This window comes from Cervus elaphus, chromosome 21, assembly GCF_910594005.1.
Source record: "Cervus elaphus chromosome 21, mCerEla1.1, whole genome shotgun sequence".
In the NCBI taxonomy this organism is placed as follows: Eukaryota; Metazoa; Chordata; class Mammalia; order Artiodactyla; family Cervidae; genus Cervus; species Cervus elaphus.
In genome coordinates this window covers 8,923,580-8,934,891 of record NC_057835.1, presented here as the reverse complement: position 1 = coordinate 8,934,891, position 11,312 = coordinate 8,923,580, and the positions used below count along the sequence as shown (strand labels likewise).

The 11,312-nt window shown below is 57.6% G+C and overlaps 2 protein-coding genes across 2 annotated transcripts in view; both read right to left on the bottom strand.

The window, feature by feature from the left end:
* Nucleotides 1-858: 858 nt before the first annotated feature.
* Nucleotides 859-2,999, bottom strand: LOC122679667 (extensin-like). Its single transcript, XM_043880540.1, has 2 exons — nucleotides 2,906-2,999; nucleotides 859-2,123 (listed from the first exon to the last, which is right to left on the bottom strand). The coding sequence occupies exons 1-2, from the start codon at nucleotides 2,997-2,999 to the stop codon at nucleotides 859-861; spliced, it is 1,359 nt and encodes a 452-aa protein (XP_043736475.1).
* Nucleotides 3,000-3,047: 48 nt separating this feature from the next.
* The window catches only part of COL22A1 (collagen type XXII alpha 1 chain), a 219,267-nt gene continuing 211,002 nt past the window's right edge, over nucleotides 3,048-11,312 (bottom strand). Inside the window, exons 60-64 of the mRNA XM_043880230.1 lie at nucleotides 10,928-11,107; nucleotides 9,260-9,326; nucleotides 6,582-6,764; nucleotides 4,476-4,553; nucleotides 3,048-4,216 (exon numbers count right to left, since the gene is read on the bottom strand). Of these exons, the coding sequence (XP_043736165.1) occupies nucleotides 4,026-4,216; nucleotides 4,476-4,553; nucleotides 6,582-6,764; nucleotides 9,260-9,326; nucleotides 10,928-11,107 (699 nt within the window). The 3' untranslated portion in view covers nucleotides 3,048-4,025. The remainder of the gene's footprint in view (nucleotides 4,217-4,475; nucleotides 4,554-6,581; nucleotides 6,765-9,259; nucleotides 9,327-10,927; nucleotides 11,108-11,312) is intronic.

The following is an 11,312-nucleotide window of genomic DNA, read 5'->3' as shown; positions in this document are numbered from 1 at the left end:
ATGGAGATGGGTCCTTGGGCTGCAGCCATCAGCAGGCAGAAATTTGAGGGTTGGCTGGAAAGCACCAGAAACAGCAGGCTGGGGCCTAATTATCTGGACCACTTATTCACACTCTCTGTTCCTTCCAAACACACTGGAGCATCCTCAGACCCTGAGGAGGAAGCATCTCATCTTTGCAGGTCTTGAGATCCGACTTCCTAGGTAGCTCAGTAAGTAAAGAATCCGCCTGCAGTGCAGGAGATGCGAGTCTATCCCTGGGTCGGGAAGATCCCCTGGAGGAGGAAATGGCAATTCACTCCAGTATTCTTGCCTGGAGAATCCCATGGACGGAAGAGCCTGGCGGGCTACAGTCCACGGGGTCACAAAGAGTTGGACACGACTGAGCGACTGAGCACACACACACGAGATCTGGGACCAGAGCCCACACCACAGCTCGTGGCCCCAGGCAGGTCCCAGCTTGGAGACGGAAACTACCCCCCTGGAGCCCACCATAGTTTGTCCTGGCCCCTCGTACCACATGCCGTGGGGTCTGCTCTGTTACCAGGTGATACTCGTGGGAGCAGGGACTGCCCCACTGACTGTGCACTGCAGGTATTGGAACAAAGGTATGTTGGAAGTTCTCCTGACTCTGCTGGTGTGTCTACAATCTGGAACTTTCTGTCCGACCCTCCAAGCACCCGGGGTTTATATCCATCTCAGTTTAGAACTAATGGTAGTGACTTCCTCTTCCCTCACTCACATGCTGGGGCTTCATCCATGCGTTAGGTGACTCCGAAGCCAAAGGGCTCTCAGAGCTGCACTGTGGATATGAGGCCAGGCTGCGGGTGTGAGGCCGTGGTGTGGGTGTGAGGCTGAGGTTTAGGTGTGATCCGGGGGTACAGGTGTGAGGCCGGGGGTGCAGGTGTGAGGCTGAGGTTCAGGTGTGATCCGGGGGTGCGGGTGTGAGGCTGGATGCGGGTGTGAGGCTGGGGTGCAGGTGTGATCCGGGGGTGCGGGTGTGAGGTGGGAGTGCAGGTGTGAGGCCAGGGTGTGGGTGTGAGGCTGAGGTTCAGGTGTGATCCAGGGGTGCGGGTGTGAGGCTGGGTGTGGGTGTGAGGCCGGGGGTGCGGGTGTGATCCAGGGGTGCGGGTGTGAGGTGGGAGTGCAGGTGTGAGGCCAGGGTGTGGCTGTGAGGCTGAGGTTCAGGTGTGATCCGGGGGTGCAGGTGTGAGGCTGGGTGTGGGTGTGATCCGGGGGTGCGGGTGTGAGGTGGGAGTGCAGGTGTGAGGCCAGGGTGTGGGTGTGAGGCTGAGGTTCAGGTGTGATCCAGGGGTGCGGGTGTGAGGCTGGGTGCGGGTGTGATCCGGGGGTGTGGGTGTAATCCGGGGGTGGGGGTGTGAGGTGGGAGTGCAGGTGTGAGGCCAGGGTGTGGCTGTGAGGCTGAGGTTCAGGTGTGATCCGGGGGTGCAGGTGTGAGGCTGGGTGCGGGTGTGATCCGGGGGTGCGGGTGTAATCCAGGGGTGGGGGTGTGAGGTGGGAGTGCAGGTGTGAGGCCAGGGTGTGGGTGTGAGGCCGGGGGTGTGGGTGTGATCCGGGGGTGCAGGTGTGAGGCTGGGTGTGGGTGTGATCCGGGGGTGCGGGTGTAATCCAGGGGTGGGGGTGTGAGGTGGGAGTGCAGGTGTGAGGCCAGGGGTGCAGGTGTGAGGTCAGGGTGTGGGTGTGAGGCCAGGGGTGCAGGTGTGAGGCCGGGGGTGCAGGTGTGAGGCCAGGGTGTGGGTGTGAGGCTGGGTGTGGGTGTGATCCGGGGGTGCGAGTGTGAGGCTGTGATGTGGGTGTGGGGCTGAGGTTCAGGTGTGATCCAGGGGTGCGGGTGTGAGGCTGGGTGCGGGTGTGAGGCCAGGGGTGTGGGTGTGATCCGGGGGTGCAGGTGTGAGGCCAGGGTGTGGGTGTGAGGCTGGGGGTGCTGGTGTGAGGCTGGGTGTGGGTGTGATCCGGGGTGCGGCTGTGAGGCCGTGGTGCGGGTGTGGGGCTGAGGTTCAGGTGTGAGGCCAGGGGTGTGGGTGTGAGGCTGGGTGCGGATGTGAGGTCGGGGGTGCGGGTGTGATCCGGGGGTGCAGGTGTGAGGTGGGAGTGCAGGTGTGAGGCTGAGGTTCAGGTGTGATCCGGGGGTGTGGGTGTGAGGCTGGGTGTGGGTGTGATCCAGGGGTGCGGGTGTGAGGCCGTGGTGCGGGTGTGGGACTGAGGTTCAGGTGTGAGGCCAGGGGTGCAGGTGTGAGGTCAGAGTTGCAGGTGTGAGGCCAGGGGTGTGGGTATGAGGCTGGAGATGCAGGTGTGACCCAGGGGTGCGGGTGTGAGGCTGGATGCGGGTGTGAGGCCGGGGGTGCGGGTGTGATCCGGGGGTGTGGGTATGAGGTGGAAGTGCAGGTGTGAGGCCAGGGTGTGGATGTGAGGCCGGGGGTGTGGGTGTGAGGCTGGGTGTGGGTGTGATCCAGGGGTGCAGGTGTGAGGCCAGGGGTGTGGGTATGAGGCTGGAGATGCAGGTGTGACCCAGGGGTGCGGGTGTGAGGCTGGAGGTGCAGGTGTGATGCAGGGGTGTGAGTGTGAGGCTGGGTGTGGGTGTGAGGTCAGGGTGGGGTCATGGGGTGACTCCTGCCCTGGTCTGGACTCTCACTGAACCAGCCCCAGGGTGGTAACAGGGGATGATGGATGATGGCGCCTATAATGATGGTGGTCCTCAGGCCAGGGGCTGGAAATGGCCCCCAAGCTGCCCCCAGGCAGAGCTGTAGACCTGGGTCCTTCCCACCCACCCGCATCTGCTGTGAGCACATGGGGAGGCCTGTGCCCCTGAGGCTGCAGGGTCCACACCCCCTAAGAGTTGCCCCGGCTCTGAATCCAGGAATGGGCCGGGGGACACACGCTTGCTCACACATGGGGAAAGCGAGCACATGGCCTGAATGGCGGCTCTGTTCTGTGCTCCCCGGGGGAAAAATGATGCCTCCCTGGCCTCGAGGGGTCCACATGGGGGCAGATGCTGGCGATAAGGAAGGAACCATAACAGGAAGCAAAAGAAAAGGAAACTCAGATTTATTGAGCACCTGTTGAGCCGGGCGAGTCATTCACAGACATACACTCAACGCCAGAAGCTGGAGACACATGCGTCCTGGCTCTGGCCAGCACCCCGGCCAACTGCCCAGCATCAGACACACGGGAGTGGTCTCTGGACCCTCTCATTTCAAAATTAAAGTGAGTGAAACCAACAGAGGGGGCAGGGAGGAGCCTATCCATGGCTCAGAAGCCAAGTGAACACACAGGGGTGTCTTTTTCCACGCCAGCTCCCTCATTTTTGGTGCAGATGCCGCAAGATTCCAGGAAGCAGCCTCCAGCCATGTGCACTGTGTCCCTTCTGCAGGCTTGAGGCCTGGAGGCACTGAGCTGCTCCCAGAGGACGGATTTGCCCTCTGCTGCATGCACCCGCCATCCAGAGCAGAGGCTGCACCTTCCTTCTCTTTCTGCTTCACTTACTTCTCCTGGGAAGCAGCGATTGTCGGCTAATCTCCCTGGGCGACCTCTGGGCACAACCAAGAATAGAAGCCCATTGTCCTCATTTTCTTAAAGTCTCCTTTTGAGGAAAGAGGTAAGTTTGGCAAGTCTGGTCAGGGTTTCATAGCACCGAGAGTTTCCTTAGAATTGGCAGCTAAACTTCAATCGGGGACCGTCAGGAGAACGAGAAACGTCCTCTGCCTCACAAATCAGGTTTCCCCAACTTCGGAGCAGAGGGGAAAAACTCGAAAAGCATTACCATATGAAATAACAATAATAATAATTAACAATAATAATATTATAATCTGACCGACCGGCAGCATCTGTTGGTTTTAATAATGTTGAGGTCTCTTAAGAAAAACAAGACACAAAAAAAACCACACATGATAAAAGAAAGAAAAAAAAAAAAACACGTGGATGAAATGTCTTAAGACCTCTGGCTTCCCATCGGGCTCTGCGTTCAAGTTTCAGAAATCCACCAGCGTCTCCTGGCATCCCGGCATCTTCTAGGGGCCCTTCACGTTACCGGGTCGAGCAGCAGCGAGGCTGGCAAAGTAGGCACACTGCGAGGGGTCGCACTGGCCCGGGGGGCCGGGGGGGCCCGGGGGGCCAGGATGTCCAGCTGGTCCTGTCTCTCCTTGAGGCCCGGGACTCCCGGGAAGCCCATCTTTAGCATAGCCAGGTTCCCCCGGCTGACCTGGACCAAGGAGCAAAAGAAAGAGACGGTGGTTCAAGTTCCGTCCGGAGCGCACACGAGCCCTGATGTCACTACTTGCATTCACTAGTGAGCTGAGGATGCCACAGGCTCAGAGGAAACAGCCCATGGCCTGGGCGCTCTGCCTGGAGAGGTGAGAACGGTCCCCGCAGATACTGTGCAGGCAACGGCTGCCCTTTGCGTCTGACACCCTGGGGCCTGGTCCCTCCCCTACCCCAGACTCCAGCCGAACCACTCCTACCTGGGATCCCAGGGGGTCCCATCTCGCCTCGGAGGCCAACTCCAGGTGCACCTGGGTCACCTTTGGCTCCTCGCTCACCTGGTGAGAAAAATATGTGTCTTTGATGATGGAAACTCACAATGGTGGTGGAGGGAAGGGGCCCCACCATGGGGCTGGGGGGCAAGGCCAGCACTGTGTCAGATGCCTCACTCTGTTCACACACTCATTCATGCACACTCACACTCAAGCACATGCTTGCACTCAGAAATATGCCCATGTGAATACCAAAATAGACAGCCCCTCCAAAACATTTGCTCAAACACACATGTAAACATTCACTCCAGTGTGATAACTACCCAATGATACATGCACATATGTACATTCACACATACATTATACAAACACGCATACGCTCATAAACACATCAGACACCCAAATGTTCACACTCTCTCCTATACAAACACATATGTCCACACACACCCACTGACACATGCCTACACGTCCCTGTGTTCTCAAAGCATTCTATCTGAGCCTTTGTCTAGGAGGAGCTGGGAGATAAACAAACCTGAGTATACATAAGACACAGCCCTGTTCTTGAGAAGCGTGAATTCTAAGACAGACGATGCAGGACACAAAGAACATTCTAATATGAAGCAGAATCAGGTAAGTGTTAATAATCACAGGAATTTAAAACCCTTACATGTTCAGAAGAAAGAGGGTTCATTCCCCCGGGAGCATATCTGAGACGATATTGGGGTTAATACTATACAAACTTGATTAAACTGCCTCTCAGCTTTTTTGTTTCATCATTCCTTTTCTTTGATATGTTGTCTCTAGAATATCTCCTGTATTATCTTTTATAATCCAAATTGAAATTTTGCCAGTTCATGGAGATTTTAGGCCATTCTTATCTATTGTTCCAGTTACTATTTTCGGTCAGTCTTCTGTCACAGTCTGACTTTTCTATGCTTTACACTTTCTTATTGGCATTTATTTAGTATATTTTGTTTCATCAACCAACAGAAGACAGACTTTAAAAAAGCTCAGAAGGAGAAACATTACAAGGTGATGCTTCTCAGTGAATGAAAATTAAGGGGGAATTCCCGAGCGGTCCAGCGGTTAGGACTCCACACAGTCACTGCCTAGGGTGTGGGTTCAATCCCTGGTTGGGAAACTAAGATCCCACAGTGTGGTGCCCGCCCCCATCCCCGCCCCAGAAAAGAACTAAGGAATGGGAGACTGAAGGAGGGAGATGTGGCCGCTGAGATGATAGCACCGCCTGTCCCCTACCCCATGATTATTCCTTGCCGGACAGAGGGGTGAATGACCAGGCTGCTGAATTTGGGGCCAGGTCCTTCCCCGCCCTTCCACATCTGTCCGCCTGCAAAGACAATGCCTTCCTCTGTGTACTGGGCGCTGTTGACGGCGGCAGGCACTGCCGTCCTTGCAGGAGAGGCTCGCTGTGTCCAGCACAGCCATGTCCAGGTCAGGTATGCCCCTGAGAGCCGGAGAGCTGGCAGCCACATCCAGGTTTAGCTCAAACCATTTTATTCCCATGGAAAAGCGTTAGTCGCTCAGTTATGTCCGACTCTCTGCGACCCCGTGGACTGTAGCCCGCCAGGCTCCTCTGTCCATGGACTTCTCCAGGAAAGAATACTGGAGTGGGTAGCCATTCCCTTCTCCAGGGGATCTTCCCCACCCAGGGACTGAACCCTGGTCTCCTCCATTGCAGGTGGATTCTTTCCTATCTGAGTCACCAGGGAAGCCCATGGACAGCTGGCATCTAGTGCCCATTTGCCTGGAGATTAAATGCCATATTTCTTAGTGACTTCTCGAAAGAGGAAAAAGACATCATGTGTATTCCCTGGACCGTGAGCAGTGGAGACGGAGAGAGACCAAGACGGAAGCAGGAAACAGACACGCTCCTCCTGCCAGAAGCATCATTTTGCAAAAACATCAAGTATGAAAACCTCTTAGGCAGATGAAGAAACTCCACAATGTCTACACGCAGGGTGTTAGCAGGCTGCAGGGGTGCAGAATGGGCAGACTCGTGCATATTCAGCGGAGCATGTGCTGTGCATGCTGGTTCCTTCTCTACGAAGCACCTCTTCCCAGCTTCTCACTCACCTTTGGGACCGATGGGGCCAGAGGGTCCCTCCAGACCCCCCTGCCCTGGCCTTCCTGGCTCCCCCACGGGGCCTGCCCGACCTGGAAGCCCATCTTTTCCAGGAGGCCCTGGGGGCCCGGGTCTGCCTTGAGAGGCCTTCGTGTGCGCAGAGGGCATCTGGGCCAGGAGGTAGGCGAGTTTGGCTGTGGAATAAGAAAACCAGAGAGACGTTTCATGAAGGCGGGATAAAGGACCGAAGACAGGCTGGCAGCGCACTGCAAAGCTCGAGGCAGTAACAGCTGTGAAACAGCAGTGACAGAGACACACCAAGAGCGCGCTGCAGGGCGCGTGTCCATGTGGACACTGATCCGGGGCCAGGCGGCTGGGCTGGGGTCCCAGTGCCACCACTGCCAGCGGCGTGGCCCTGGGCAAGCCACCTACCCTCTCTTAGCCTTCTCTGCCTTTTCTGCAAAACGGGGGCAATGAAACGAGCCCCATCCCGTGGGGCTGGTGGGAGGATGGAGCCGACAAGACGAGGCATCACAACGGCCCCCAGCACGAGACCTAAGTGGGGCATGGACGTCGCTGCCTCCCTCGAGACGGCAATGACAGCAGCAGAAACTGTTGTAGCTATCAGGCTGGGGAAACTGAGGCCCGTGGGGGAGGGTGAGACTTCAGTGGCTTACACAGAGCAACTTAGGGACTTCTAAGTGTGGAATTCCTCATCTATAAATGAACGGCTGGACGTGATGTCATTACTGATCCTTAGGTGTGTGAATCGTGAAGATCACAGGCTGATTCAAAACCCCAGAGGTCCAGCCGCTGGCCTCCATGCCCTCCTAATGCACTGGGAATACACAGCCCACCCCAGGACCACCGGGGGCTTTTCCTTTTTTTTCCAGACGATCAGGCCAAGCCCTTCACCTGGCAGGGGGAGTGACCCAGCCCAGAGAGGCAATCCTGACACCCTCCTGGGTTTCGGTGGTAAAACTGAAGCAGAGTCGGGTCTTCTGACAGCCTCGTGGGGGGGCGCTCCCGAGCAGCCCCTTCCCCACCCTCCCACTCGAGGAAGTGGGTGGGGCGTGCGCCGACCCGAGACCTGGGCACACAGCTGCTTGGCTCACAGCCCAGACGCTCTCATCTTGAATGTGGAGCGGATGCTTCTGATGCTTCCTCCTCACAAGATTGTTTAGAAGAAAGGACTCAGCTCAGCAGATGCTCCGTCTGAACTTATTCAAAACAGGGCTCATCTCTGCCCAGGGACTGGAAACTCCTCATGTGCCCGACAAATCTAACACCCAGAAGAAAGGCTGTCGATGGGCATGCTTGCACACAGGAGATCTCGGGACCACCCCGCCTGGCAGGAGTCCCCGTTCCAGCCTCTGAGATCCTTCCTTTCTTCACCCTCCTTACCACCAGCCCAGCTCTGTGCTGTCCTCTCCAGGGAACGGTCTCTGGTTCTCCTGGGCAGGGAGATGGACCATGCTCACTCACCTGGACACCCCAAGAGGGAAGTGAGAGAGTCATCGTGTTACGTGCTGCGCCCACAGACCCAGTGCAGAGCCTCAAACGTGCCAGGAGGAAAATTTCACTGAGACCTGACCATGTGAATAAGCGTGCCCGTCCCCACTGCCCACCCATGCCTGGGAATGGTGGTGGGTTTTCGATCTTCCTGAGCCCAGAGTGGCCTGCGACTTTCTTCTCCTAACAGTTTCCAACACAGAGGGCGGTGGGGAATGAGATGGGAGAGGATGTGGTGGCTAAGAGCCTGGACTCTGGAGCCCAGCTGCCTGCATGCAAACCCTGGTCAGACACTCACCAGCTCTGCAGCCTCAGGTAGGTTACTTAGCGTCTCTGATCTTAACCATCATACATGGCTCACGTGCTCACAGAGGCTTCCTTACGTCAGTAAACACGTCTGGGTTCTGAGAACTCCACCTGACATGGGGCTGGCCCTACACGCTGGTGCTATGACTATTACTTTCCCAACCCTCCCTTCCTGTGTCCTTGCTCTGTACAGGGCTCATGCAAGACTGGGATTTCACAGTAAATCCTACACAGGAGAAGTACAAGGATTCTAGTTCCTTGAAAGCACAGTGTGTTCCAGCTCCCATTAGGGTCTCTGCACATGCTGTGTCCAAGCTCTGGAGTCTGGTCCTTGGTTTTAGCTCCCATGGCCCCTCCTCCAGGAAGCCTTCCCTCACCTGCTCCCCACCCTCTTTGCCATCTTAGGTTCTTTCCCCTGTCCTCTTCTGTGCCCTCCACATCACATAAAATCACAGGCATTTCCTTACTATACCGAAGTCATCTTGTCTATGTCTCTGTCTCCTGTTCTGGGCTGTGAGTTCTACAAGGCCCATTGCAGGCCTGCCAGAGCTCCTTGTTGATTAGATAAACAACTGAATGCACAGATAAGGGCTGATGGCAAGGCTGGTCCTGCAGGTGGTGAGCTCCCCTTCCTGGAGGTAATCAAGCAGCCATAGCTCAAGCGTCCTGAGAGAGCGGCCTGGAGCAGGGTCTGTGTCAGAAGCTGGCAGGAGCCTGCAAAGTGTGCCTCTCTGCTGACTTCTGCAGAAGCTGCCCTGAGGCTGCCTTTACCAAGCCAGGCTGCAGAGGTCCCGAAGGAGGAGTGAACGGATTACCGCCGGGGTTCACACAGCATCTAGGACCCGATGCTGTAAAAAAGCCAGCGACTCACTTTCCAGCTGTTTCTCCAGTTCCTCCTGGATGAGCCGCCGCAGGACATCCATGGATGGAGACTCACCCTGGGAGGAGGGTGGGAAAGCAGAGTTACTCACCTTCCCAGGACCGCCTGCCTCCTGAGACCCAGAGCACTCAGGAAACCAAGACGGCCATTGCCATGCAGACCACAGCTCCCAAGTCCAATCCCTTTAACACCTAGAACCATCTCCCCTCCCCTCACCATGCAGGCAGCATCCTTGCATCTTGCATGGCGACCTGGACGCCTTTCCCCCTGAAGCACCTGCTCCCTCTCCTTCCTGCACAAACCCCCTCCCCAGCCCTGGACCCAGGAGGCCTGGCGCTGAGTCTCTCAGGGCTGAAGTCCCCCCACCTGCAGGGCCAGCTCACAGGCTGCCCCGCGCTATCTCGGGCTTGCTTCCTCCCATCGGCCACTTGGCGGCTTTGGTGTCTGGCCTGCCCTGCTGGCCCCACACAGACGATGAGCCGTGGGTCAGCGGAGCAGAGCCCTGCCTCCAGGCCCCCACAGTGACATGCAGCTCTTGGGGTGATCGGTGAGAGCAGACCTCACGCCACGCTGGGCTCCTCCCTGGTCGTCAGAGCCCTTCAGGGAGGTGTCCACTCCCAAGGGTGGGTGGGCTTACTGTGCTCATTGTTGCAGCCCCAGCATCAGGCTTATTGTCTTATTTCCCTTTTTTCCTTTCTGGCCAATGATCTTTTATGTTACTCCCAGAATTCCCATTCCTACCCAGAGCAGCAGGACACCCAGCAAAGACTCGGTGGGTGGGGGTGCTCTGGAAGCCCACTGAGTCCGCCAGCACCTGCCCTTGGCTGAGGGACAGCACCTGGCTGCCTGGCCTCTTCAGGGGGGTGAAACCCAGGCTGACCGCAGAGCCCCGCAGGGACAGGGCCAGAGCCTCAGAGTAGGCGGGGCACGGGCCCCGGGCCTGTGCTCTGGGCCACAGGAGGGGCCCCCGAGGACCACGCAGGCTGCAGAGCAGGGGTGGGGCGGTCACACGGACCTGCCAACCAGCCCCCAGGGACCGGCCCACCCAGCTCTGCCCGACACACTACGGCCAGCGTGTCCCTGTGTTGTGAGACTGTCAAGTTAAGAGCCTGGCCACAAGAATAACTGTGTTCAGAGAAAAAACAAACTGCTCTCAACAAGCCTTTCCTTTTGCACTTGGGAACAGCTAGACCCAGAAGACCCAGAGGGAAGACCCAGCACCCCAGACAGTAGACAGGAGGGAGCCAGAGCCGGGCATCGGGCAGACGGGGAGGGAGCCGTCCCCATGGGGAAGCTCGGGTCACCAGGAGCCTCTGCATCTTCTCGACTGCCTGCTGCATGGGGTCCTGGGCAAAGAGCATCACTGCCCAGGAGTGAAGCCTGGACCACAGGGACAGAGGGACTCTATCCTCAAGCCCATTATAAGCCACATGCATCATTTCATTTAACCATCACAGCCAGCCTGTCGGGAGAGAGAGGCATCCTCGTCCCTTTTGGGAGGGATGGGAGGGCAGGCTCAGAGAGGACAAGCAGCAGTCAGCCCCGGTCCACACAGGTCACCGGTACTTGCAGCCTGGTCCCTCTGGAGCCCACACACCCCTCTGGCTTCCCTTGAAATCCCAAGGAGCCCCAAGTTTGAAGCATCGCCCACACGCTTACCCTTAGCCCTGGAAATCCTGGCTGGCCTGGAGGCCCTGGGGGACCGGCCGGCCCGTTCTCCCCAGGTGGTCCCTGGGGGCCCATGAGGCCTGTGTAACCTTTGTGGCCTGGGATCCCAGGGTCACCAGGCTGGCCCTTCCCACCGGGAGGGCCTTTGTCACCTTTGATGCCAGGATCTCCCTAGAGGAGGCAAGAAGAGCGTCAATGAGCAAAGGCCTAGAAGGGACCCCCAGGCTGGACGAGCCCCAGGCTGCAGGAGGGACCCCCGGCCCCGTGTCCTGCAGGCCTGAGACTCTGCGCTGGTGCAGACAGGACTCTGGGCCCAGAAGGACAAAGCTGCATGCTCGCGTCATGCAGGAGGTCTGCTGGGGACGAGGCGCAGAAT

Coding starts and splice junctions, on each gene's coding strand:
- LOC122679667 (XM_043880540.1), bottom strand. CDS start 2,999: ATGTGGACCCCTCGAGGCCAGGGAGGCATCATTTTTCCCCCGGGGAGC. Junction 2,124..2,905: donor TGTGCTCGCTTTCCCCATGT/GTGAGCAAGCGT, acceptor CCTGAACCTCAG/CCTCACACCTGCACTCCCAC.